Genomic DNA, 27,656 nt, shown 5'->3' on the forward strand with positions numbered 1-27,656 from the left:
CTTCTGCCTGCTCTGGATCTCTTTATTGCCAACTGCCGACGGGACATCAACCGTCTCGACCTCACCGCACCTTGTCCCCATTCCAACCTCACTCCTTCGGAACGCTGTGCTCTCCACTCCCTCCGCACTAATCCTAACCTTATTATTAAACCCGCCGATAAGGGGGGTGCTGTTGTAGTCTGGCGTACTGACCTCTACCTTGCCGAGGCACAGCGACAACTCGCGGACACCTCCTCTTATTTACCCCTCGATCGTGACCCCACTAAGGAGCACCAGGCCATTGTCTCCCACACCACCACCGACTTTATCCACTCGGGATCTCCCATCCACTGCTACCAACCTTATAGTTCCCACACCCCGCACTTCCCGTTTCTACCTCCTACCCAAGATCCACAAACCTGCCTGTCCTGGCCGACCTATTGTCTCAGCTTGCTCCTGCCCCACCAAACTCGTTTCTGCATACCTCGACACGGTTTTATCACCCCTTGTTCAATCCCTTCCGACCTATGTTCGTGACACTTCTCACGCTCTTAAACTTTTCGATGATTTTAAGTTCCCTGGCCCCCACCGCTTTATTTTCACCATGGATGTCCAGTCCTTATATACTTCCATCCCCCATCAGGAAGGTCTCAAAGCTCTACGCTTCTTTTTGGATTCCAGACCTAATCAGTTCCCCTCTACCACCACTCTGCTCCGTCTAGCGGAATTAGTCCTTACTCTTAATAATTTCTCCTTTTGCTCCTCCCATTTCCTCCAAACTAAAGGTGTAGCTATGGGCACCCGTATGGGTCCTAGCTATGCCTGCCTTTTTGTTGGGTTTGTGGAACAATCTGTGTTCCATGCCTACTCTGGTATCTGTCCCCCACTTTTCCTTCGCTACATCGACGACTGCATTGGCGCTGCTTCCTGCACGCATGCAGAACTCGTTGACTTTATTAACTTTGCCTCCAACTTTCACCCTGCCCTCAAGTTTACCTGGTCCATTTCCGACACCTCCCTCCCCTTTCTAGATCTTTCTGTCTCTGTCTCTGGAGACAGCTTATCCACTGATGTCTACTCTAAGCCTACTGACTCTCACAGCTATCTGGACTATTCCTCTTCTCACCCTGTCTCTTGCAAAAACGCCATCCCCTTCTCGCAATTCCTCTGTCTCCGCCGCATCTGCTCTCAGGATGAGGCTTTTCATTCTAGGACGAGGGAGATGTCTTCCTTTTTTAAAGAAAGGGGCTTCCCTTCCTCCACTATCAACTCTGCTCTTAAACGCATCTCCCCCATTTCACGTACATCTGCTCTCACTCCATCCTCCCACCACCCCACTAGGAATAGGGTTCCCCTGGTCCTCACCTACCACCCCACCAGCCTCCGGGTCCAACATATTATTCTCCGTAACTTCCGCCACCTCCAACGGGATCCCACCACTAAGCACATCTTTCCCTCCCCCCCTCTCTCTGCATTCCGCAGGGATTGCTCCCTACGCAACTCCCTTGTCCATTCGTCCCCCCCATCCCTCCCCACTGATCTCCCTCCTGGCACTTATCCGTGTAAGCGGAACAAGTGCTACACATGCCCTTACACTTCCTCCCTTACCACCATTCAGGGCCCCAAACAGTCCTTCCAGGTGAGGCATCACTTCACCTGTGAGTCGACTGGGGTGATATACTGTGTCCGGTGCTCCCGATGTGGCCTTTTATATATTGGTGAGACCCGACGCAGACTGGGAGACCGCTTTGCTGAACATCTATGCTCTGTCCGCCAGAGAAAGCAGGATCTCCCAGTGGCCACACATTTTAATTCCACATCCCATTCCCAATCTGACATGTCTATCCACGGCCTCCTCTACTGTAAAGATGAAGCCACACTCAGGTTGGAGGAACAACACCTTATATTCCGTCTGGGTAGCCTCCAACCTGATGGCATGAACATTGACTTCTCTAACTTCCGCTAAGGCCCCACCTCCCCCTCGTTCCCCATCTGTTACTCATTTTTATGCACACATTCTTTCTCTCACTCTCCTTTTTCTCCCTCTTTCCCTCTGTATATACCTCTTGCCCATCCTCTGGGTCACCCCCCCACTTGTCTTTCTTCCTGGACCTCCTGTCCCATGATCCTCTCGTATCCCCTTTTGCCTATCACCTGTCCAGCTCTCGGCTCTATCCCTCCCCCTCCTGTCTTCTCCTATCATTTTGCATCTCCCCCTCCCCCTCCAGCTTTCAAATCCCTTACTCACTCTTCCTTCAGTTAGTCCTGACGAAGGGTCTCGGCCTGAAACGTCGACTGCGCCTCTTCCTATAGATGCTGCTTGGCCTGCTGCGTTCACCAGCAACTTTGATGTATGTTGCTTGAATTTCCAGCATCTGCAGAATTCCTGTTGTCTACAGTGATGACATGCTTTGGGAGGTTGGTCGTGACTAGACTGAACTCCTACCTCAGCAAGGACCTGGACCCATTGCAATTTGCCTATTGCCACAATAGGTCAATGGCAGACACAATCTCAATGGTTCTTCACACAGCCTTAGACTAACTGGACAACACAAGCACCTATGTCAGGATGCTGTTCATTGACTATAGTTCAGCATTTAATACCATCATTCCCACAATTCTGATTGAGAAGTTACAGAACCTGGGCCTCTGTACCTTCCTCTGCAATTGGATCCTCGGCTTCCTAACCAGAAGACCACAGTCTGTGTGGATTGGTGATAATATCTCCTCCTCACCGACTCTCTCTATACCCATGACTGTGTGGCTAGGCATAGCTCAAATACCATCTATAAATTTGCTGATGACACAACCATTGTTAGTAGAATCTCAGATGGTGACGAGAGGGTGTACAGGAGTGAGATATACCAACTAGTGGAGTGGTGCTGCAGCAACAACCTTGCACTCAACGTCAGTAAGACGAAAGAGTTGATTGTGGACTTCAGGAAGAGTAAGATGAAGGAACACATACCAATCCTCATAGATGGATCAGAAGTGGAGAGAACAAGCAGTTTCAAGATCTCCAAGGACCTAAACTGGACCCAACAGATTGATGCAGCTATAAAGATGGCAAGACAGCAGCTATACTTCATTAGGAGTTTGAAGAGATTTGGTATGTCAACAAATACACTCAAAAACTTCTATAGATTCTATGTGGAGAGCATTCTGACAGACTGCATCACTGTCTGGTATGGGGAGTGGTGGGCTACTACACAGTACTGACCGAAAGAAGCTGCAGAGGGTTGTAAGTTGAGTCAGATTCATCTTGGGCACTAGACTACAAATTACCCAGGACATCTTTAGGGAGCGGTGTCTCAGAAAGATAGCGTCCATTATTAAGGACCTCCAGCACCCAGGGCATACCTTTTTCTCACTGTTACCATCAGGTAGGAGGTACAGAAGCCTGAAGGCACACACTCAGTGATTCAGGAACAGCTTCTTCCCCTCTGCCATCCAATTCCTAAATGGACATTGAAACCATGAACACTACCTCACTTTTTAATATATAATGTTTCTTTTATTGCACAATTTCTAATCTACTTGACATACATATACTGTTAATTGATTTACTTAATTATTGATTATTATTTTTTCTTCCTCTATATTATGTATTGCATTGAACTGCTGCTGCTAAGTTAACAAATTTCATGACACACGTTAGTGTTAATAAATCTGATTCTGATATGTGTGTATGTGTGAATGTGTGTGAGTGTGTATGGAGGTGTGAGTGTGTGCATGTGTGTGTGTGTGAGTTTGTGTATCGATGTGTGTGATTGTATGTGTGAATGTGTGTGTGTGTGTGTGTGCACATGTGTGTGTGTGAGTTTGTGTATCGATGTGTCTGAGTGTATGTGTGTATTTGGGAATGTGTGCATGTGTGTGTGTGTGAGTTTGTGTATCGATGTGTGTGTGTATGTGTGTATTTGGGAATGTGTGCATGTGTGTGTGTGTGAGTTTGTGTATCGATGTGTGTGAGTGTATGTGTGAATGTATGTGCGTGTTTTTGAATGTGTGTGTGTGTGTGTGTGTGTGTGTGTGTGTGTGTGTGTGTGTGTGTGTGTGTGTGTGTGTGTGTGTGTGTGTATATTTCGGATTCACTGAAGGAGTTCACACACAGTCTGCACTGAGTGGGTTTCAGTCCGTTCGAACTATCGTCCACAGTTCAGTTCCCACACCTCATATCTGCATTTCAATATCCTTGTGCTCAGGTCCACATGATGCACCACATCCCACCCGCTGCTGTCCTTCAAAGTAGGGGACAGACGGTTGTTGGAGCCCAACACCACAGACAAAGAAACATCCCAGAGACTGGTTTTACTGAAAATAAATATTTATTTCGAAACTTCCTGTGCAAGTTTGACTATAGCTGCTGAACAAATAATTATTTTAAATTTCGTACGTGTCGAATTCAATGCTGATCCGCTATTTGGGCGAGGAGGAGGCCTTTCAGCCCCTCGAATGAGACTTAGCTTCAGTTTTCTCGCGGAACCTTCGTGCGGGAATCGGGATTCCGGCCGGAGGTAGAGAGTACGTACCCGGAGATGGTGGCGCTGTGAGCGGGGAGGTGGTGAGTAAGGGCAGAGAGAGAGAGAGAGAGAGAGAGAGAGAGAAAATGGGGTGAGGAACGGGAGAGAATGAGGAAGGGAGGGAAAGATTAGGAGAGGTGAGAATGCGGAAGGGAAAGGGTGGAGGAGGGAGTTCGTGAAACGACTGGGAGAGGTGGGGAAAGGGGGAGGTAGTGGAAGCGTAAAGGGAGTGAGGTGGGGGGGAAGGGAGAGGGAAAAAGGAAGAGAAGGAGGGGAGAGGAGAGGGGAGAGCAGCCGGGGGGAGAGGGAAGAGCAGCCGGGGGAGAGTGGGAGAGGGAGGGGAGAGGGAGAGAGGGAGGAGAGAGTAGCTGGGGGAGAGGGGGAGAGGGAGGGGAGAGCAGCTGGGGGAGAAGGAGGGGAGAGTAGCCGGGGGAGAGGGGGAGAGGGAGGGGAGAGCAGCTGGGGGAGAGGGAGAGAGGGAGGGGAGGGAGGGGAGAGCAGCCGGGGAGAGAGGGAGGGGAGAGTAGCCGGGGGAGAGGGGGAGAGGGGGAGAGGGAGGGGAGAGCAGCTGGGGGAGAAGGAGGGGAGAGCAGCCGGGGGGAGAGGGAGAGAGGGAAGGGAGAGTAGCCAGGGGAAAGGGAGAGAGGGAGGGGAGAGCAGCCGGGGGGAGAGGGGAGAGCAGCCGGGGGAGAGGGGGAGAGGGAGGGGAGAGCAGCCGGGGGAGAGTGAGAGAGGGAGGGGAGAGGGGGAGAGGGAGGGGAGAGCAGCTAGGGGAGAGGGAGAGAGGCAGGGGAGAGTAGCTGGGGGAGAGGGGGAGAGGGAGGGAAGAGCAGCCGGGGAGAGAGGGAGAAGAGAGTAGCCGGGGGAGAGGGAGAGAGGGAGGGGAGAGCAGCTGGGGGAGAGGGAGAAAGGGAGGGGAGAGCAGCTGGGGGAGAGGGAGAGAGGGAGGGGAGAGCAGCTGGGGGAGAAGGAGGGGAGAGCAGCCGGGGGGAGAGGGAGAGAGGGAGGGGAGAGCAGCTGGGGGAGAGGGAGAGAGGGAGGGGAGAGCAGCTGGGGGAGAGGGAGAGAGGGAGGGGCGAGCAGCTGGGGGAGAGGGAGAGAGGGAGAGAGGGAGGGGAGAGCAGCTGGGGGAGAGGGGGAGAGGGAGAGAGGGAGGGGAGAGCAGCTGGGGGAGAAGGAGGGGAGAGCAGCCGGGGAGAGAGGGAGGGAGAGCAGCCGGGGGAAAGGGAGAGAGGGAGGCGAGAGCAGCTGGGAGAGAGGGAGGGGAGAGCAGCTTGGGGAGAGGGGGAGAGGGAGGGGAGAGCAGCTGGGAGAGAGGGAGGGGAGGGAGGGGAGCGGGGGAGAGGGAGGGGAGAGCAGCTGGGAGGGGAGAGTAGCCGGGGGAAAGGGAGAGAGGGAGGGGAGAGCAGCTGGGAGAGAGGGAGGGGAGAGCAGCTTGGGGAGAGGGGGAGAGGGAGGGGAGAGCAGCTGGGGGAGAGTGGGAGAGGGAGGGGAGAGGGGGAGAGGGGGAGAGGGAGGGGAGAGGGGGAGAGGGGGAGAGGGAGGGGAGAGCAGCTGGGGGAGAGGGAGAGAGGGAGGGGAGAGTAGCTGGGGGAGAGGGGGAGAGGGAGGGAAGAGCAGCCGGGGAGAGAGGGAGGGGAGAGTAGCCGGGGGAGAGGGGGAGAGGGAGGGGAGAGTAGCCGGGGGAGAGGGGGAGAGAGTGGGGAGAGCAGCTGGGGGAGAGGGAGAGAGGGAGGGGAGAGCAGCTGGGGGAGAAGGAGGGGAGAGCAGCCGGGGGGAGAGAGGGAAGGGAGAGTAGCCAGGGGAAAGGGAGAGAGGGAGGGGAGAGCAGCTGGGAGAGAGGGAGGGGAGAGCAGCTTGGGGAGAGGGGGAGAGGGAGGGGAGAGCAGCGGTGGGGAGAGGGAGAGAGGGAAGGGAGAGCAGCTGGGGGAGAGGGAGGGGAGAGGGAGAGGAGAGGGAGGGGTGAGCAGCTGGGGGAGAGGGAGAGAGGGAAGGGAGAGCAGCTGGTGGAGAGGGAGGGGAGAGGATCTGGGGGAGAGGGAGAGGATCTGGGGGAGAGGGAGAGGAGAGGGAGGGGCGAGCAGCTGGGGGAGAGGGAGAGAGGGAAGGGAGAGCAGTTGGGGGAGAGGGAGGGGAGAGGAGCCGGGGGAGAGGGAGGTGAGAGGAGCCGGGGGAGAGGGAGGGGAGAGGAGCCGGGGGAGAGGGAGAGAGGATCATTTGGTGGCCTAGGGGTGAGCTAGCCCTGGGAATCAGTGAGGTGAGGAGCGCTGGTACTGAATTTGTGCATCTTCCAGCGCCGAAGATGCATCTGACGGTTACGCTGTGGATCAGACATGGGAAGGTGTACAGGCGCATGGGCCTGGGACCGCGTTCTCGCATCAACATGCTGCGCTGCCTTGTCACCGCCCTGGTCCGGCACGAGAGGATCGAGACCACCCTGGCACGGGCCGATGAGGTGAGGGTCTACGCCGAGAGGGTAAGTGTGGAGATTGGAGTGGGCGGTATAGGGGAGGGTTGTAACGGCTGAGGGGTTCGCAGAAAGGAAAGGGTGTGGAGAACTGGAATGGCCTTATTCTCTCTCCCATGAGCACAGGCATGGGAGGTTGTGTGGGAAAAGAGGGGTGGGGACGGGTGGGGTGGTTGTAAAGTGTGCTGAATTGTTCCCGTGCTGACCCCTGTCCCTCCCCCAGCTGGTGGACCATGCCAAGAGGGGGGAAACTGATCCACGGGCCATGGAGATGGCCGACTTCTGGCTGACGGTACGTACCACTGGTGAGGAGGAAGCACTTTGTTGTGGGGGGGGTTGGCGGTGAGGATGATGAACCGTGGGAGGGGGCAGTGAGGGGGGAGGTGAGGATGATGAACCGTGGGAGGGGGCAGTGAGGGGAGCGGTGAGGAGGGAGTGCGCTGGGAATGGGACGTTGTGGGATGGGAGCGGTGAGGACGGAGACCTGTGGGACCGGGGTAGTGAGGATGGGACACTATGGGAGGGGAGTGCTGTGGGAGGTAAGGAGGGAATGCTTTGGGAGGCAGTAGTGAGGAGGGAGCGCTGTGGGAGGTTCTTGAGGATGAAATGTCGTGGGGGGGGCAGTGAAGAGGGAGAGGTAATGATGTGCCTTTCTCAACACTGACTCTCTCTGTCCCCTTTCCACCCCAGGAGAAAGACCTGATCCCAAAGCTGTTCCAGGTTTTGGCACACCGTTTCCAGAACCAGACAGGGAACTATGTCCGGATGTTGCAGATTCCCAACCGGGACACCTACGACCGGGCACGAATGGCCGTGATTGAGTACCGGGGCAACCCCCTTCCTCCTCTGCCAACCTCCCGACCCAGCAACAACCCCAACACCCTGCTCAACCGGCTGTTGGAGGGCTGGAGGCAGGAGGCTGCTTCCACTCGAGCCTCAGCCCAAGGCCAGTCCCAGGTTCCGGGTGCGGCCTAGCTTTGACTTGCCTGGCTCCCCGTGGAGGAAGGGTGTGGGGGGTTGTGTGCAGCATTCTCCCTCACCCTTGGGGACCACCTGCTGGGCACAGTAAATGGATGGGCCCATAACCCAGAGACTTTTGTTCTCCAGAAATACGATTCGAATGCACTTCCTCTGTCTACTTTCTCAACATTAAAGCCCTGTGACCCTCTCGTCTTTGAGATCTGCCTTTTCTCTGAGCACCAAGTTGCTGAGAAGTGTGCCGGAATTGGTAAAACTCCACTCTGACTTCAGCGAGCTAGCACTGAATTCCGGGCAGGAGTAAGGCCCTGAAGTCAAAAGAGAGGAGGAGAAGCTGGGTTTCTGGCCGTTCAGGATCGTTCCCTCTCTTGCTTGCGTCAAAATTTCATCCAGAAAGATGGCAGGGAGGGATGGAAAGTTGGCTGAGTGGATGGTCAGTCACGGAAGGCAGAGGGTGGTTGCAGCTGGGATGAATCCTGCCTGGGGGTTGCTGACCAGTGGTGTTCCACAGGAACAGAATGGGCAGATGGAGTTTAATCCACACAAAGTGTGCAGTGATTCACATTGGAAGGTCGAACCTGAAGCAGAATATAAGGTTACTGGCAGAATTGTTAGCAGTGTGGAGGAATGTGTCCATGTCCATTGATCCCTCAGCGTCGCCACACAGGTTGATAGTGTGGTTAAAAAGGTGTATGATGTGTTGTCCTTGATTAGTCGGGTGTTTGAGTTTCGAGCCGTGGGGTAATGTTGCAGCTCTATAAAACCCTGGTTAGACCACACCTGGAGTATTATGCTCAGTTCTGTTTGCGTCATAGGAAGGGTTTCAATAGGTACATTTAATATCAGAGAAATATAGACACTATACGTCCTGAAATTCTTCTTCTTTGCAAACATCCACAAAAACAGGAGTGCCCCATAGAATGAGTGACAGCTAAATGTTCGAACGACACCCCAGCTCCCCCCTCCCACACACAAGCGGCAGCAGGGCAATGATACCCCCCCCCGACACTACCAGCAAAAAAAGCATCAGCACCCTCCACTGAGCACTCAAGCATGCAGCAAACATAATCAAAGACACAGACTTGCAGTATCTCAAAAACTACTGGTTCACCCGGTAATTTGACATGCCGCTCCCCCTCCCCCTCTGGTGTGGGGAGACATAACAAACAATATGCTGATTTACCAGGTTAAAAGTCTACCGCGTGGCTTTTTCCGAGCTCTGCGCCCAGAGGTTCGGCACCAGAAAGGCGCAGCTCTCTGGACACAACCCCGGCAGCTAACCCCTTGCTCCCGATGTCCCATGTTCTCCTGTGACGCTTCAGTCATGGGCACCAGCCTAGAATCAGCAGGTTTCCAGAGCCCCGAAGGTATGCTTGTCTTCCAGGCCGCATCATTGGGATGTCAAAAAGCAGCCGTTTGTGAGGCCCTGAGAGCGTGTCCCATTCCCGCAAAGACCAAAGTCTGAGTGTAGCTCCAGGTGAAGGTCTTCAAAAGTACCTTGAAAAGGAAACAAAGAGATCAAAGATAGAAGTAACACTGTTTCTGAAGATGCAAGCAAAGGAGTTGCCATTTAGTGCCGTCTTAACTTTGCTCCACCCCTCCGCCCTCCACTCCCAAGGATGTGCAAGCCTTAGAGGGGGTGCTGAGGAGATTTACCTGGATTAGAAAGCATGTCTTATGACATGGACTTGAGGGCATGCCTCTTCTCAGCCCAGCTCTGCACCCTGTCAAAGTCCCACTGCAACCTACAACAACCCTCCACAAGCTGTCATGTCATCGGCAAACTTAACTACCTTGGGTGGAGGGGTGGAGATATGTTTCTACCAAAGAAGGGTGCTCCTTCCCTCTGCTAGCCTGCAGGTTACCCTTGGGCAAGGTTAGTCCCCCTGATCAGAGTCCTATGAAGCTATGAGAGCAGGTGGTGGATGGTCGTATGAGCAGCTGGTGCACATCACAAATCCTGGTTATGCGATCATTGATGCCAGGAAGACAATCTCTGAAGAACATTGATAATGGCTGGGGTCACCAATGTAACGACACTGCCCAGAAGAAGACAATGGCAAACTACTTGTGTAGAAAAATTTGTCAAGAACAATCATGGTCATGGAAAGACCATGATCGGCCACGTCGTACGACACAGCACATAACGAGCGAACTTAGGTTGAGCAAGCTAAGGCTTTTCTCTTTGGAGGATGATAGGAGATTTGAAAGTTTAGGAAGTGTTAGCGGTCGTTTTTTACAAAAATGCAATAGAACGCTCCTGGGGTCAGTGGTTGAGTACATAAGGGATATTTAAGAGGTTTAAACTGACACATGGATGAAAGAATATTGGAGGGTTATGGGCTGTCTAGGAGGGAAGGAGTAGATTGATGATGGTGTAGGTTTATGAGGATCATCACAACATTATGGGCCAAAGGGCCTGTACTATGTACCACTGCACTGTTCTGACCTTAGCCTCTGCTTTCTCCAACTGCAACGTCATAGCGTAACACAGCACAGAAACTGGCCCTTCGGCCCAAATGGTCCATACTGATTCCCATAATCCAGATCCATTTGCCTGCGTATGGCCAGCTTCCCTCTAAAACTTTCCTATCCATGAACCTGGCAAAGTATCTTTCAAACGTTGTGGACGTGCCTGCCTCAAACCCTTCCTCTGGCAGCTTGTTCCACCCTCTGGTGGAAAAAAAAGTTGACCCTCAGGTTCCTATTAAATCTCTTCACTCTAACCTTAAATGTGTGCCCTCTAGTTCTTGATTCTCCAACCCTGGGGAAAAATCTGTGTGTATTCACCCTATCTGTGCCCCTCATGATTTTTTTTAAGCTTTCGTAAATTAAGTCTCAACCTCTCTCCATTACTTAGTCCCCCAAGTCCTGGAAAAGTCCTCATAAATCTCCTCTGCACTCTTTCAAGTTTAAAGGCATCTCACCTATAAAAGGGCAACCGAAACTAAGCAGGGTACTCCAGTCTGGCCTCAGCGATGTATAAGACAACTGCAGCATTACTCCCAACTCCTGCCCTGGCTGATGAAGGACAGCATGCCACCTTCTTCACCACCCTGTCTAGAGTATTGTATTGTTCAGTGCTCTGAGATGCACCAGGTTGCTGTCGGGATTAGAGGGTGTGAGCTGTAAGGTGATGTTGGACAAACATGAGTTGTTTTCTCCGAGTGCCGGAGGCTGTGAAAAGACCTGATAGACGTTTACAAAATTGAGAGGTGTCTATCGAACAGACAGTCAGAGTTGTCTTTTTCCAAGGGAGTTGAAATGTCTAATACTAAAGACGTGCATTTAAGGTGAGGGAGGGAAGTTGAAGAAAGATGTGCAGGGCAAGGTTTTACACAGAGTGGCGGCTGTCTGGAATGTACTGCCAGGGGTAGTGGTGGGGCCGGGTACGATACAGATGTTTGAGGCTGTTAGACACATGCACATTCAGGGAATAGAGGGGTACAGACAATGCATAGCAGAAGGCATTCCATTTAATCTGGAATGGAGGTCTGCACCAACAGGATGGGCTGAGGGATCTGTTCCTGTCCTGTACTGTTCTAAGACTTGCTGAGTCTATCAGCCTGTGTTCAGTGCCACCTGTACAGTCAAACCACAGCAGTCAGCACCTGAGAGAAAGCTACCACAACACACGTGGAATGCTGGAGGACTAGGTTAGACAGCGTCTAGGGAAACGAATCAACAGTTGACGCGTCAGAAAGGGGGAAGATGCCACAATAAGAAGGTGGGGAAGGGAAAGGAGGACGTGCTAGAAGGTTGGGGGTGGGGGAGGGTGAAGTAAGAAGCTGGGAGGTGATAAATGGAAAAGGTAAAGATCTGGAGAGGAAGGAATCTGATAGGGGAGAGTGGACCATGGGAGAAAGGGAAGGAGGAGGGAACCCAGGGGGAAGTGATAGGCAGGTGAGGAGAAGAGGTCAGAGTGGGGAACAGAAGAATAGTGAAGAGGGAGGGGAATTTTCAGCATCTGCAGAATCTCTTCTGTTTAAGAAAAGTACCATGGTGATTCGGAGCAATCGTTTTACTGAAATATGTGAAGACATACATAGATGGTCCACACTGGTTCATTGCCCCACAGGAGACACTAGAGGGCTCTCAGTGATCCATTGAATGTATGAGAGCACTCTCGTGTAGACTCTGGGATAGCCTGCCATACCCACACTCAAAGCCCCAGGAGGCAACTCCCAGGAGCATGCCGGAGTCACCCTGTTGGGAAAAATGGGAAGCAGAGTCCGTCACTAGCTCCCCACGTATAGGAACATCATCTGTTCCCCATTCTATCATTGCTGATTTATTACCCCTACCCCCAATCTCCCTGCAAAATTTAAAGCATTGACTAATCAAGAGCCTATCAACCTCTGCTTTAAATATACTCAATGATTTGGCCTCACAGATTCACCTCTCTTTTGAGGGAATTCCTCCACGTCCACTTATCTAGGCCTTTCGATATGAAATATGTTTCAATGAGATCCCAGCCATCCCCGCCATTCTTCTAAACTGCAGGCCTAGCACCGTCAAATGCTCTTCATTCCTGCTATCATTCTCGTGAACCTCCTCTGGTCTCTCTCCAATGTCAACACATCTTTCAGATTCTAAAACTGCACAATACTGCAAAGGCAGGCTGACCAATGCCTTATTAGGCCGCGGCATTACATCCTTGCTTTTGTATTCTAATCCTCTGCATATGAATGTGGGTGGGCAGACTGGATTCTGCACCCCTTTCCACCTCTATCTCTCTCTCCCCCCCAGACACTCACCCCTTGCTCTCCTGTATTATACCGTTCTCCCCACAAATCCACACTTCTACCTCACCCCTCCCTATGTCCCCCTAAATTCTCTCCAAAACCACTTTACACCTCATCTGCCCTCTATCTCTCCCCTACTGCTCTGTCAACCCTTCTCTCCCCCCATTTCCTCCCTTCTCTCTCGCTTCCCCTACCATCCTTGCCCCTCTCCTGCTCCCTGTCAACTTGCTTATTCTCATTCATGGTGATGCTCCATCTGTTCTGTGGGCAGGGTGATGGTCGGTACGTTCTGGTTAGTGGTGGCATCCAGGACAGGTGGATTAGCATGATGTCATTATCCAGGGTTCGCGCATCATAGGACGAACGTTCTGTTGGCTGGACTGAACTATTTTGACCTCTCCAGCACCGAGAGGTCGTGCTCACCCAGGTGAAACACTGGAGGTGGGGAGAGAGTGGGTGATGATGTAGGGAACTGATTGCTTCACCAAACACCCTAATCTCAAACCTACCCAAAGACTGGGAAGGGGAGCTGCTGGACGGGATCACAGAGACTGGGGAGGGATTTAGAGCCTGGAGCAGGTCACAGAGACTGAGAGGGATGTGAGGCCTGGATTGACATGAGGAAGAGAAGGAGCATTAGGCCATTTGGCAGTTTGTTCCTTGCCCATTGCAACCCCTCCCCAGCCCGATTGCTGTTCTAGTCCTGTATGTCTTGATCCCTTTCCAGAACAGCAATAACGCCATGGTCTGGGATATATTGTGGAGTAGGTGTAGAATACCCTGGGGATCCCCTTGATCAGGAAGGGTACTGGAGTATCAATATACCCACTATGCGCTCACAAGGTACAGGGCATGGGTCTACTGAGACTTCACTTCTTCCCCCAGCACTCCCATCCCTGCACTTCTATGCAGGGGTAAGTCTATGCATTCCATATCTACCACATTACCTGTCCCTCTGTCTACAGGTCAGGAGTATGAAGGGGTACCCCCCACTTCCCTGGATGGAGTTAGTCCATGCACTCCACATCTGCCACATTGCCTATCCCCATCTACAGATCAGCTGTGTGATGGGATGCTCCCCACTTAACTGACCTACTAGTTAATAGGTTAATTGGTGATTGTAAATTGTTGTGTGATGAGGTTAGGATGAATTGCTGGGCCAGAAGGGTCTGTGCCATGTTGTATCTCTAAATAAACATGAAAGCCAGCCAGTGTCTCTACTTTTACAAAGGCTTAAGGAGACTATAGGAATGTCAGCAAATATTCTGACAAACTTTTACAGATGCACTGCAGGAACTATCCTGCGGATAACAGAGATTCAGCTGTTGCTGGAAATCTGAAGCAACACAGACAAAATGTTGGAGGAACTCAGCAGATCAGACAGCATCTATGGAAATGAATAAGCAGATGACGTTTTGGGCCCAGACTCTTCATCAGGACAAGGAATTAAGAGGAAAGAAGCCAGAATAAGAAGGTGGAGAGAGGGAAGGCAGTACAAACTGGGAAGTGATGGTGACCAGGTGAGAGGGTGAAGGTGGGGGCCAGAAGAAAGGAAGTAGAGACGAGGAGGTAATACCTGGAAAAGTTAAGGCACTGAAGCAGGAGATCAGCGGCTATGAAAAAAAGAGTGGGGGAGAAGGAGAGGAGCCAAAGGGAGGTGAGGCTGCATCTCGCTGAGGAATAAAGAGTCGACGTTTCGGGCCAAGACCCTTCACCAGGACTGTAGAAGAGGACAAAAGCAAGAATAAGGACGGGAAGGGAAGGAATACAAGCTGGCAGATGATAAGTGAGGGTGGTGGAGGGAACAGGTAGAAGGGGCAAAGAGGTGAAGGATTAGGAGTGTGAGAGGAGAGGACAGCAGGCATGGAATGAAGGGAAAAACAATCTTTCGTAAAAAAGCATTCATTTTAGAGGAATCTAACGGACATTGAGATTTATATAGCTCAGCATAAAAATCTTGAAAAATCTTATTAATTTCTTCATATTCCTGAACTAAGGTACCATCTTTCCTACGAATTTTCATGATTTGCCTTTGGCTGCCGACATTTTTAATTGAGATGCAAGTAGTTTGTAATTTTGATCTCCAAACATATAAAATTGGCTCTTTATCTTAAGCAAATAACCTTCAATGGGATGAGTTAATAACAGGTTATATTGTGATTGAAGTTCCACCCTTTGTTTAAATAAATCAGTATTGGGGGAAATTGCATAAATATTATCTAAATCTTTAATTTGTTTTGAAATTCTATCTAATTCTGCTTTAGTTTGTTTTTTAAGTTTAGCTGAATAAGAAATAATCTGACCACATAAAAATGCTTTAAATGTATCCCATATAACTAATTTAGACATACCCTCTATATCATTAAAAAGAAAAAAATCTCTTATCTGGGTTTCAATGAAAGTGACAAAGTCAGAGTTTTGCAATAATGTCTGAGACATGCGCCAAGGTGGGCGGCAAGAATATTTTTTTATAAACATGTGAGAAGAAAGAATATTCTCTATTACCGGGATGAAGATACCTCCACAAATCAATCAACCCAAAATCAATCAAAAAGAATTAATAAATGACGCGGATCGATTTGGAAGTCGCTGATTGGCTGAACTCTTATCAATCATAGGATTTAAACAACAATTAAAATCCCCACCCATTATGAGCATATATTCATTTAAGTCAGGCAGTAAAGCAAATACCTTTTTCAAAAAAGAAGGATTACCTAAGTTAGGACCATACAAATTAAGCAAAACAACTTTTCTGTTACAGATTGTTCCGTTAACAATTAAAAATCTACCATTAGAATCTGATTCAATATCCTCTTGATTAAATATATTAGGTTTAATGAAAATAGACACGACTTTTGTTTTACTCTGAGAAGTAGAGTGGAATTGCAAACCATTCCACCATCTAAAAAATCTGTTTTGATCTCCCGCCCTGATATGTGTCTCTTGAGCAAAAATTATATCAGGTTGGAATCGGTTAATAATTTTAAAAGTCTTCTTTCGTTTAATACGATGATTCCAACCACGTACATTCCAATTTATTATATTAATCCGTTTGAACAGCATACTATAATTTCATTCTACTTTATACATGCACAAAGCACATACCAATACAGGATGATCAAAGATGGCGGCGATAAAGAATACAAATAAAAAACACGCATGCTCCGGAACCACCCAATGGAAAAAAACTCCTGACTCTAAACCCACCCACCCACACCCGGAAACCCGAAAAAGGCAAGCGATCTACGATAGAATTCAAAGCTGCTGACTGCTCTGTCTGTGTTTTCTTTCCCTCTCCCCAGTTAGTAAAAAAGCAGAGTGACCTTGTGAAAAAGACAATAAAGTCTCAGCAAAAAAAGGTATTTACATTCCATCGACTGATAAACAAGAAAGAACCAAAATAATATTATCTCTTAGAGAGATAAACCAGCGCCATGTTTAAGTTTAATATTAATTCCCTAAAAAAGCTTTAAATTCAATTATAAAATGTTACAATAAAACAGAAAAATATATAAAAAGCCCTATTAGTAGGAAAAGACTATCAATTAGCTACTAAGTATTAAATTAAAGGTACAAATAGCCTGATCTTCTTCCCTCAGTCATAAAATGTCCAGAGATCATTTGAGCAGAAATACTTAAACCATAAATCTTTCCAAAGGAAAACCAATAATATGCAATAAAGAACAACTCTCCGTGTTCTTTAATTAGTCTCTCGATGAAATATACAAGTGACCTTCATAAATCTTCTTTCCAAAATGCGAATAATATACAAATAGCCAAACAGCCTTTCAGATGGATCATGCAACAGCAGTGTCGGTGACAGCAGCAGGCAAAGCCTGAACAAAATCCACTGCAGCTTTTGGATCAAAAAAAAGTACGAGGAGGAGAATTGGCAGGGAAATTTTTAATTCTTGTTGGATACCTCAAAGACGGGAAAAGATTCTTATCATATGCTTGTTTCATTACCAGTTCAAATTTTGATCTTTGTTCCATTATCTCTCTTGGATAATTTTCGTTGAAGCGGAGCTCAGATTCCATAAATTTAAAAACTCTCTGTTTTCTTGCCTGTCGCATTATTTGATCTTTAATTTTAAAGTGATGAAAGCAAACCAGAACAGATCTTGGTTTACTAGAGTCCTTCGATTTCGAGATAAACGCCCTGTGTGCCCTTTCTATAGCAGGCGGCTTTGATAGAATGGTAGGAAATAAAGTGTGGAAAAGCTTACCAAAGTAAGCTGTTAGATCTCCATCTTCAGCTCCTTCCTGCAGCCCAACAATTGTTACATTCCTTCATCGAGACCTAGTTTCCAGGTCTATAATCTTATTTTGATATCTTTCCAAACGAGTTGTAGCTTCAGACAGCTTTTGCTTAGTTATATTCATTTCCTCTTCGTGTGAAATAATTTGAGATTCCAGGTCTTTAAGTTTTCCCAGAAATGACTTCATTCCATTACTATTCTTTTCCAGTTGGTCTTTAATTGATCCATTCTGATCCTTAATTGAATTCAGTGTCCGAACGATATCTTCAGCCCACGATGGCATTTCATCAGATCTTTCCTTTTGCACCTTTCCTTTCCCATTACCTTTCTCACTGGGTTCAGGTAAATTCCTCCCACTTCTTATAGACATAGAGATATTGATCACCCTCAAGAATCAACAAGTAAAATTTTAAATTCAAAGCTTAAACTAGGGGGAGAGAAAGAAAACTAAGGGCAGCAGAAAAATACTGCTACTCCATTTGCAGACAGGGGCGGTCCTTTGGTACGTTTAGATTTAAGACCACAGCGGGTGCAGCGTTCCGGTCTCCGTATCCCCGGGTCAGACCACACTGGGAACACCGTCCATAATTCTAGTGTCTGTACCCCTTGATCAGAGCACACCGAGCACTGTGCACAATTCCAGTCTCCGTATCCATGGGTTAATCCCACACAGGGAACACAGTGCATACTTACGGTCTCTGTGTTCGCGGTCTGAATGGAGGGGAATATGGAAAGGGGGGAGAGATTGACAGAGAGAAGTGGTAGGGGAGAGGGGTGGGAGAAGAGAGAGGCTGAGGGAAGTAGGGAGAAATTGAGGGAAGGGCAGAGCTGGATGGAGAGGGAGAGATGGAACGGGAAAGGAAGAAAATGGAGGTGGGCACACTCGCCGAGTATGGGAAATGGTGGTGAACTCAGAGAGGGTAGGGAGTGAACGAGTCAACTTATTGGCGGCAAGGAACAGCAGGGTCTGCATGTTGACCAGAGCTGTATGCAGTGTGGTGGTGGGGGGTGGGATGGGGTGGGGAGGGTCGGCATTGAGCCAGTTTCTACCGGGGCGGGACCCTTATCGGAGGGAGAACGGCAGCTGCTGAGAGAGCTCGGGGCAGTCACGGGACGTCCCGTCCTTTGGCAGTAGTTGGGGAGGCGGGGTTCAGCTGTCTGATTCCCACCCTCAAGGCTGACTGGTCAAGGACGGGGAGTGTGGGGAGCGTCACCTGTCCCATGTATCTCTCAAACGCGGTGGGGCTATTCCCTCGGGAGAGGGGGATTAGAGAAGAACCTAGGGAGGGGTAATCTGTAATCAGAAACATCGTCTTTCCCTTAGAAATACTCCTTCCTCAATACCCCTCCACGGGCTCCCTCCTCGTCACTCCTAAAAGGGTGAGGAGGGATCCCTGTAGGAGAAGGCTGAGATAGGGTCGCGGTGGGAGAGGGGTTGAGGAGGGAGCGCTGTGGGAGAGGGGATGAGGAGGGAGCGCGGTGGGAGAGGGGTTGAGGAGGGAGAGCTGTGGGAGAGGGGTTGAGGAGGGAGCGCTGTGGGAGGTTTTTCCTGATCATACCTGAAAAATGACGTTGTAGCTATTAGTGAAACGTGGTTGCTGGAGGGGTGTGATTGGCAACTAAATATTCCAGGATTTCATTGCTTCAGGAGTGATAGAACAGGAGGGGCAAGAGGGGGAGGTATTGCATTGCTTGTGAGAGAATATATAACAGCGGTGCTCTGTCAGGATAGATTAGTGGACTCGTTTAGGAAGGCTATTTGGGTGGAATTGAGGAATAGGAAAGGTGTTGTGACGATTATAGGGGTGTGTTATAGACCACCTAATGGGGACCGAGAACTGGAGAAGCAAATTTGTAAGGAGATAGCAGATACTTGTATTAAGCACAAGGTTGTGATTGTGGGAGATTTTAATTTTCCACACATAGACGGGGAAGCCCATTCTGTAAAAGGGCTGGATGGTTTGGAGTTTGTCAAATGTGTGCAAGATAGTTTTTTGGACCAATACATAGAGGTATCAACTAGAGAAGGGGCAGTGTTGGATCTCCAGTTAGGGAATGAGATAGGACAGGTGACGGAGGTATGTGTTGGGGAGCACTTCGGGTCCAGTGATCACAATGCCATTAGTTTCAGTGTAATTATGGAGAAGGATAGGACTGGACCTAAGATTGAGATTTTTGATTGGAGAAAGGCTAACTTTGAGGAGATGCGAAAGGATTTCGAAGGAGTGGGTTGGAAGAATTCGCTTTATGCAAAGGATGTAATAGAGAAACGGAGGTCATTTAAAGGTGAAATTTTGAGGGTACAGGATATTTATGTTCCCGTTAGGTTGAAAGGAAAGGTTAAAAGTTTGAGAGAGCCGTGGTTTTCAAGGGATATTGGAAACTTGGCTCGGAAAAAGAGAGGGATCTTCAATAAATATAGGCAGCTTGGAGTTAATGAGGTGCTCGAGGAATATAAAGAATGTAAAAAGAATCTTAAGAAAGAAATTAGAAAAGTTAAAAGAAAATACGAGGCTGCTCTGGCAAGTAAGGTGAAAATAAATCCAAAGAGTTTCTACAGTTATGTTAGTGGCAAAAGGATAGTGAGGGATAAAATTGGTCTGTTGGAGAATCAGAGTGGACGGCTATGTGCGGAGCCAAAAGAGATGGGGGAGATTTTAAACAATTTCTTTTCTTCGGTATTCACTAAAGAGAAGGATATTAAATTGTGTTAGGTAAAAGAAACAAGAAGGGTAGCTATGGAAAGTATGACAATTAAATAAGAGGAAGTACTGGCACTTTTAAGGAATATTATAGTGGATAAATCTCCGGGTCCGGACAAGATATTCCCTAGGACCTTGAGGGAAGTTAGTGAGGAAATAGCAGGGGCTCTGACGGAAATATTTCAAATGTCATTAGAAATGGGGATGGTGTCGGAGGTTTGGCGTATTGCTCATGTGGTTCCATTGTTTAAAAAGGGTTCTAAGAGTAAACCAGGCAATTATCGGCCTGTGAGTTTGAAGTCAGTGGTGGATAAATTGATGAAAGTATTCTTAAAGATGGTATATATAATTATCTGGATAGACAGGGTCTGATTAGGAACAGTCAACATGGATTTCTGTGTGGAAGGTCATGTTTAACAAACCTTATTGAATTATTTGATGAGGTTACTAATAAAGTTGACAAGGGTAAAGCGGTGGATGTTGTCTATATGGACTTCAGTAAGGTCTTTGACAAGGTTCCACACGGAAGGTTAGTTAGGAAGGTTCAATCGTTAGGCATTAATATGGAAGTAGTAAAATGGATTCAGTAGTGGCTGGATGGGAGACGCCAGAGAGTGGTGGTGAATAACTATGTGTAGAGTGGACGATGATGTGTAGCGGCGTGCCTCAGGGATCTGTACTGTGTCCAGTGTTGTTTGTCATATATATTAATGATCTGGGTGATGGGGTGGTAAATTGGATTAGTAAGTATGCAGATGATACTAAGATTGGTGGCGTTGTGGATAATGAAGTCGGTTTTCAAAGCTTGCAGAGAGATTTAGGCCAGTTAGAAGAGTGGGCTGAAAGATGGCAGATGGAGTTTAATGTTGAAAAATGTGAGGTGCTACATTTTGGTAGGACTAATCAAAATAGGACATACATGGTAAATGGTAGGGCATTGAAGAATGCTAGAGAACAGGGGGATCTAGGAATAATGGTGCATAGTTCTCTGAAGGTGGAATCTCATGTGGATAGGGTGGTGAAGAAAGCTTTTGGTGCTGGCCTTTATTAATCAGAGCATTGAGTACAGGAGTTGGGATGTAATGTTGAAATTGTATAAGGCATTGGTAAAGCCAAATCTGGAGTATTGTGTACAGTTCTGGTCACCAAATTATAGGAAAGATGTCTATAAAGTTGAGAGAGTACAGAGGAGATTTACTAAAATGTTGTCTGGGTTTCATCTCCTAAGTTACAGAGAAAGGTTGAACAAGTTAGGTCTTTATTCTTTGGAGCATGGAAGGTTGAGGGGGGACTTGACAGAGGTATTAAAATTATGAGGGGGATAGATAGAGTTCATGTGGATAGGTTTTTTCCATTGAGAATGGTGGAGATTCAAACAAGAGGACATGAGTTGAGAGTTAAAGGGCAAAAGTTTAGGGGTAACATGAGGGGGAACTTCTTTACTCAGAGAGTGGTAGCTGTGTGGAACGAGCTTCCAGCAGAAGTGGTTAAGGCAGGTTCGATGTTGTCAATTAAAGTGAAATTGGATAGATATATGGACGGGAAAGGAATGGAGGGTTATGGGCTGAGTGCAGGTCGGTGGGACTAGGTGAGAGTATGAGCGCGGCACGGACTAGAAGGGCCGAGATGGCCCGTTTCCGTGCTGTAATTGTTATATGGTTATATAACAGCCCGGCTCTCTCTCCAGTTCTCCGCCTCTCTTCCGCCTTCCTCGGGGAGATCACCTCTCACACTATCCATTGCGTCCCTGATAGAGTAGAGACCACCCCACCCCCCCCGCCCACCTCCACCACAATGATTTCCCTGGGATCGGTGACATCCCCCACCCTTACCTCGCTTCTCGTCCTTGACCACTCAGCATTGAGGCTGGGAATCTGACAGCTGACTCTCCTCCCCCACACTCCGTCCGCTCCCCACCCACTGCCCAAGGGCGGGACGTCTTGTAACTGCCCCGAGGTCCCCCAGCAGCTGCAACGCTCCCTCCGATAAGGGTCCCTAGTACAGGATAAAAGCCCCCTCAGCACCCGCCGTGCCTCCGTCTCCGGGCATCGCAGTCACCATGAAGACCCTCGTGTTCTTTGCCTTCCTCGGGCTTACTGGTAGGTCCGTTACTGACAGCCCTCCCTCCTCGTCTTGTCCTTCCCACCCACCTCCTACCTTTTCCTCGTTGCCTACCCTCTCTCCCAATCTCTTCTTTCCATTCTCTATCTTTTTTAGCCCTCTACACCCCCGCTCAAATATCCGCCTCCGTATATGTTCTCCTCTTCCCTCCACCCTCCTTTTCCCAGTCCCCTCCTACTCTCCCCGTCCCTCTCAACATCCTCTTTTCCTCTCTACCCTTCCCTATCCTCCACCTTTTCCTATCAGCTATCTCCCTGTTCCTTCGACTTCGCCTCTTCCTCACATCTCCCTCTTCCCTACACCCACCTTTCCTACCTCGATCCCTCCCTCTCCCTCCTTATCCTCATTCCTGTCTCTTCTTCCCATCTGCCCCACCTACTCTCCTCTCCTCATTTCCACCACACACCTTACCTCCTCTCCCTCTTCTCCTCTGCACCTTTCCTTCCCAGATCTCACCTTCTACACTTCGCCCCATCTGACTCTCGACCACACTCAGTTTCCTTCTCTCCCTCCCCTTTCTCTCTCTACTCACCATTACTCCCCTTACAATCGGTCTAACCATGTTCTCTGCCCCCTCAGCCGCCGCTCCCACCAGCGACGACGACAAAATCATCGGGGGGTACGAGTGTCCTAAACACTCCACCCCCTGGATCGTCTCACTCAACGTCGGCTACCACTTGTGTGGCGGGTCGCTCATCAGCGAGAACTGGGTGGTGTCCGCTGCCCATTGCTACAAGAGGCAAGTCTGACAAAGGGGAGGGGAACGGTTTAGGCCCAGTCGAGCGTACCCTTCCAGCCCCTACACCCCTCACTCAGTGTCTGTAACCTCCTTCGGCCCTACACTCTTCGCCGTCTCTGTGATGTTCTCCGGCAGCTGCACCTCTTCCCGTCTTTGTGATCCCATCCGGTTCATACACACTTCTCCATCTCTGTTGCACCCTCTGGTCCCTACACCCTCACAGTCTCTCTGACCCTCTCCGGTCCCTATATCCCTCACAGTCTCTCTGACCCTCTCCGGCCCCTACATCCCTCGCAGTCTCTCTGACCCTCTCCGGTCCCTAAACTCCTCCATCTCTCTGACCCTCTCCGGTCCCTACACCCTGCACAGTCTCTCTGATCCTCTCCTGCCTCTACATCACTCGCAGTCTCTCTGACCCTCTCCGGCCCCTACACCCTTCACAGTCTCTCTGACCCTCTCCGGTCTGTATATCCCTCACAGTCTCTCTGAGTCTCCCCAAGCCCTACACCCCCTCGCCGTTACTGTTACCCCCGCACCCTTCTCTTCTCTGTGACCCCTTCCGGCCCTATATGCTGGGGACAGGTGTATAGCGAGGTTTTCCCGAGGGTTGTGACTAGTCTGCTGCCTTCGCCTCCCCGCAGACGTATCCAGGTGCGTTTGGGTGAACACGACATCACGGTTGCGGAAGGGACGGAGCAGTTAATCGAATCGGAGGTGGTTCTCCGCCACCCCAGGTACGACTACTACACCCTGGACTACGATATCATGCTGATCAAACTGTCGCAGCCCGCCGTACTCAACCGCAACGTGGCCGCCATTTCGCTCCCAACGCAGTGCCCAATGGCAGGCGATGAGTGTCTCATCTCCGGCTGGGGCAACACCAAGGACCCAGGTGAGGATCGGGGAGAGGGTGATGGGAAAGTGGGCGGAGGGAGAGTGCAGAGAGGGAGAGAGGTGCTTATGGGGGTCGGGGGAGGGAGGGAAAGGGAGGGGGTGATGGGACAGGACGAGGAGGAGGGGGAAGGAATGACAGCTGTAAGAGAGCAGGTAAGGGAGAATGAAAAGATGGAGAGAGTGAGGAGGTGGAGATTTAAAGAGAGAGACAGCTGGCAAGAGTCGGAAGATGGGAGAGTAATAGAGAGAGAGAGAGAGAGACAAAGTGTGACTGTAGGTAAGTGAGAAAGGATGAGAAGGGAGCGAACGGGGGAGGGGGTGAGGGGATAGGAGAGCGGGGAGGAGAAGGGTGAAGGAGAGAGACGGAGTCGGGGAGAACGAGAGAAAGTGAGAGTGTGGGTAAGGGAGAAGAAAAGAGAGTGAGGCGAAAGTGGGGTGAGAGGGGGCAGACATAGAGGGAGGAGGGAGGAATGGGGAACGAGCGGAGAGAAGGAGGGAGAGAACAGCGGTAGCAAAGAGAGTATGGAGAGAGAGGTGACAGGAGGGTGGATAAAGAGAAAGAGGGAGAGAAAGTGTGAGATTGTGCGAGATGGAGTGAGGGAGCCGGCAAGGAAGAAGGAAAGAGGCGGGGAAGCTCGTAGGAACAGATAGTGGTAGGGAGAGATGCGAGGGGAGAGAGTGTGAGAGAGGGAGAAAGAGAGAGACGGGAGAGCAAAGGGAGGGAGGAGAGAGGTCGGGCGGGGAGAGAGGTAAAGAGAGAGAGAGAGAGCGAGAGCAGAAGAGAGAGCGCATAGGGGAGAGGGAGAGGTGAGAGAGAGAAAGATGGGGGCGAGGGGAGGCAGATGTCTGGAAGGTTCCGGGAGTGCACAGGGGAAGAGTTTCACATCCAGCGAGGGAGGGAGGTGGTGTGTAGAAATTCCTCCAGCACCATCAGTGCCATTTGACTCTGGGTCCAGAGACGATGTGGGACCGGAACTGGGGGCGTTTAGCTGCTGGGATTCAGGGGTGGCGTGGGAAAGAGAGAGGGTGCCTACTGTGATATCTGAAGGCGGTAACAATCCCATTAGATAATGGGTTAGAATAGAGGGGCTGATTAGCCTCTCTCATGTCGAGGGACGTCGCGTCGCTCTAGCGAGTGGTTACTGGCTCTGACGTTCTCCCCCCTCCCCCACACCCCGGCCTGTGCGTACCCAGCCGTCAGTCGTGGCCGGTTACAGTGTCTGAAAGCCCCCATCCTCAGCCAGAGGGTTTGCGAGAATTCGTATCCGTGGAGGATCACCAAGGACATGATATGTATCGGATTCCTGGAGGGAGGCATGGATTCCTGCGAGGTACAGCAAAACTCGCCACTCCGACCCCTACTCTTTCCCCGTCTCTGTGACTCCTTCCGACCCATCTATATCAATGATCTGGATGATAATGTGGTAAATTGGATCAGCAAATTGCTGATGATACAAAGATTGGAGGTGTAGTGGACAGTGACGAAGGTTTTCAAAGCTTCCAGAGGGACTTGGACCAGCTGGAAAAATGGGCTGAAAAATGGCAGATGGAGTTTAATACAGACAAGTGTGAGGTATTGCACTTTGGAAGGACAAACCAAGGTAGAACATACAAGGTAAATGGTAAAGCACTGAGGAGTAGAGTAGAACAGAGGGATCTGGGAATACAGATACTAATTCCCTAAAAGTGGCGTCACAGGTAGATAGGGTCGTAAAGAGAGCTTTTGGTACATTGGCCTTTATTAATCAAAGTATTGAGTATAAGAGCTGGAATGTTATGATGAGATTGTATAAGGCATTGGTGAGGCCGAATCTGGGGTATTGTGTTCAGTTTTGGTCACCGAATTACAGGAGGGATGTTAATAAGGTTGTAAGAGTGTAGAGAAGGTTTACAAGGATGTTGCCAGGACTTGAGAAACTCAGTTACAGAGAAAGGTTGAATAGGTTAGGACTTTATTCCCTGGAGCGTAGAAGAATGAGGGGAGATTTGATAGAGGTATATAAAATTATGATGGGTATAGATGGAGTGAATGCAAGCAGGCTTTTTCCACTGAGGCAAGGAGAGAAAGAAACCAGAGGACATGGGTTAAGGGTGAAGGGAGAAAAGTTTAAAGGGAACATTAGTGGGGGTTTCTTCACACAGAGAGTGGTGGGAGTATGGAATGTGCTGCCAGACGAGGTGGTAAATGCGGGTTCTTTTTTTAACATTTAAGAATAAATTGGACAGATACATGGATGGGAGGTGTATGGAGGGATATGGTCCGTGTGCAGGTCAGTGGGACTAGGCAGGAAATAGTTCGGCACAGCCAAGAGGGGCCAAAAGGCCTGTTTCTGTGCTGTAGTTTTTCTATGGTTTCTATGGTTTCTACACCTTCCCCGTCTCTTTGACCCCCTCTGGCCCTTCTCGCTCCCCATCTCTGTGACCCCCTCCGGCCCTACTCCCTCCCCGTCTCTTTGACCCCTCCGGCCCTACTCCCTCCGTGTCTCTATGATTCCCTCCGGCCCTACTCCCACCCCAACCCCGTTTCTGTGATCAACTCCCTTTACCAGTGCTAATAGCCTTCTCTGCTCTGCCATCTCCGGCCCCGACAACCAGCTCCCTTCCCTCTCCACTATCGGTGGGAGATGGGGGAGAGCTGTAAAGAATTACACCCCTTCTCCATTTTCCCCTTCCTCCGATCTCGACCTGTCCACCATCAATTCCCTCTCTCCGCCATTGCGACCGTGCCTTCAGCTGTCCGATCATTGCGCTATGGAATTCCCTCCACACTCTCTCAAATTGACCAACGCTGCTCTCCCCACCCACCCCACTGCCTGACCCTCATGAATGTCCAGCTGCTAGGGGAGGCGGTGAAACATCTACCGAACGTCCTACGCCTCGGTCCCTTCGAGCCGGTGACGGAATCCGTGTCCCCGTCCTTCCCTACAGGGTGACTCTGGCGGACCAGTGGTGTGTGACGGGGTGCTCCAGGGTGTGGTCTCCTGGGGCGACGGATGCGCCGAGAGGTTTTACCCCGGTGTCTACACTCGCGTCTGCAACTTCGTCTCCTGGATTGAGGAAACGATGGCAGCGAATTAAAGACACCGCCTCCCGCACCGGAGGCTCTGTAATAAATCTGCAAATAAATCAATACAATCTTTGCATGGACTACTGGCTGTCTTTATTCCCGGCTCTGACGAGCTCGTCCGTGCCCCGGTCTAGGATCAGGGCCTTCCTGCACACTGATTGTCTCTGTGCTCGGCAAATGTCACTTATCGGGAGAGTGTTATCGCACTGTTCTCCTGCTCCGAATCCAGGGGTTTGGATACTGGAACAGTGCACGGTGCTCCCGGTGTGGGTCTGCCCCAGGAATACGGAGACTAGAAATGTGGACCGTGCGGCTCTGACCCAGGGACACGGAGACTGGAACTGTGCACGGTGCTCCCGGTGTGGGTCTGACCCAGGGATACGGAGACAGGACCTGTGTACGGTGCTCCCGGTGTGGGTCTGACCCAGGGACACGGAGACTGGAACTGTGCACGGTGCTCCCGGTGTGGGTCTGACTCCGGGATACAGAGACAGGACCCGTGTACGGCGCTCTCGGTGTGGGTATGACCCAGGGACACGGAGACAGGACATGTGTACGGTGCTCCCGGTGTGGGTCTGACCCAGGGACACGGAGACAGGACCTGTGTACGGCGCCCCCGATGTGGGTCTGACCCAGGGACACGGAGTCTAGAATTGTGCACTGTAGGGTAGATATTCCGAAACTTTCCCAGTGGCAAAGGTGGCTGAAACATAAGGGCTTTGGTATTCGGTCAGAGATTTAGTTGGGGGATGTGAAAGACAATATTTTCACCTCATGGTGAGGTCTAAATCGCACTGCCTGAGGAAGTTGGTTGGTGAGAGGGACTTTCAGCAAACTCAGCATCCGGACAAGCAATGGAACAGCCGAGGCATAGGGAGGGGCGGGCCGAGTGCTGGAGATTGGTGTTGGTGGTTCAGTAGAAACGCAAAAGGTCGAACGGCCTGTTTGTGTGATTCCGTTGTAGTTTGAAAGAAATACCGTAGAACACCTACCAAACGCCGTGAGACCACAGTTGGGAAACACTGTCCTTTTCTTGTCTGAAATGGAGACGCTACGCTGGAAACACGCAGCAGGTGGGGCAGCGTCTGAGAATGGGGACACAGGGTCATCAGGTCGGGTCAGGAGTCCTCGCCGGAATTGTGAAAGATTACTGTCCCAAGCCACCGCTTTTCTCTCTCTCTT

At 50.1% G+C, this 27,656-nt stretch overlaps 2 protein-coding genes across 5 annotated transcripts; both read left to right on the forward strand.

Moving 5' to 3' along the window:
• The first annotated feature begins 4,451 nt into the window (after positions 1-4,451).
• LOC134341207 (large ribosomal subunit protein bL17m-like) lies at positions 4,452-8,137 on the forward strand. Of its 4 annotated transcripts, none has more exons than XM_063039034.1 (4): positions 4,452-4,543; positions 6,797-6,978; positions 7,193-7,261; positions 7,660-8,137. In XM_063039034.1, the coding sequence occupies exons 2-4, from the start codon at positions 6,805-6,807 to the stop codon at positions 7,942-7,944; spliced, it is 528 nt and encodes a 175-aa protein (XP_062895104.1). In that variant the 5' UTR covers positions 4,452-4,543; positions 6,797-6,804; the 3' UTR covers positions 7,945-8,137. The 4 variants fall into 4 exon arrangements, with proteins under 4 accessions (XP_062895104.1, XP_062895107.1, XP_062895106.1 ...); XM_063039037.1 differs by having other exon boundaries at positions 6,797-6,957; XM_063039036.1 differs by lacking the exon at positions 4,452-4,543 and adding an exon at positions 4,574-4,593.
• Positions 8,138-22,155: 14,018 nt separating this feature from the next.
• Positions 22,156-26,524, forward strand: LOC134341200 (trypsin-like). Its single transcript, XM_063039025.1, has 4 exons — positions 22,156-22,513; positions 23,155-23,405; positions 24,602-24,738; positions 26,336-26,524. The coding sequence occupies exons 1-4, from the start codon at positions 22,335-22,337 to the stop codon at positions 26,483-26,485; spliced, it is 717 nt and encodes a 238-aa protein (XP_062895095.1). The 5' UTR covers positions 22,156-22,334; the 3' UTR covers positions 26,486-26,524.
• Positions 26,525-27,656: the final 1,132 nt, after the last annotated feature.

The sequence above is a fragment of the Mobula hypostoma genome (genome assembly GCF_963921235.1).
Source record: "Mobula hypostoma chromosome 8 unlocalized genomic scaffold, sMobHyp1.1 SUPER_8_unloc_5, whole genome shotgun sequence".
In the NCBI taxonomy this organism is placed as follows: Eukaryota; Metazoa; Chordata; class Chondrichthyes; order Myliobatiformes; family Myliobatidae; genus Mobula; species Mobula hypostoma.

Bases quoted from the DNA above. Each gene is read 5' to 3' on its own strand.
- LOC134341207 (XM_063039034.1), top strand. From the start codon at position 6,805: ATGCATCTGACGGTTACGCTGTGGATCAGACATGGGAAGGTGTACAGG. The intron at 6,979-7,192 runs GTAAGTGTGGAG...TCCCTCCCCCAG, and splicing joins TGAGGGTCTACGCCGAGAGG to CTGGTGGACCATGCCAAGAG. The intron at 7,262-7,659 runs GTACGTACCACT...TTTCCACCCCAG, and splicing joins TGGCCGACTTCTGGCTGACG to GAGAAAGACCTGATCCCAAA.
- LOC134341200 (XM_063039025.1), top strand. From the start codon at position 22,335: ATGTTCTCTGCCCCCTCAGCCGCCGCTCCCACCAGCGACGACGACAAA. The intron at 23,406-24,601 runs GTGAGGATCGGG...GTGCGTACCCAG, and splicing joins GGGCAACACCAAGGACCCAG to CCGTCAGTCGTGGCCGGTTA. The intron at 24,739-26,335 runs GTACAGCAAAAC...CCTTCCCTACAG, and splicing joins GAGGCATGGATTCCTGCGAG to GGTGACTCTGGCGGACCAGT.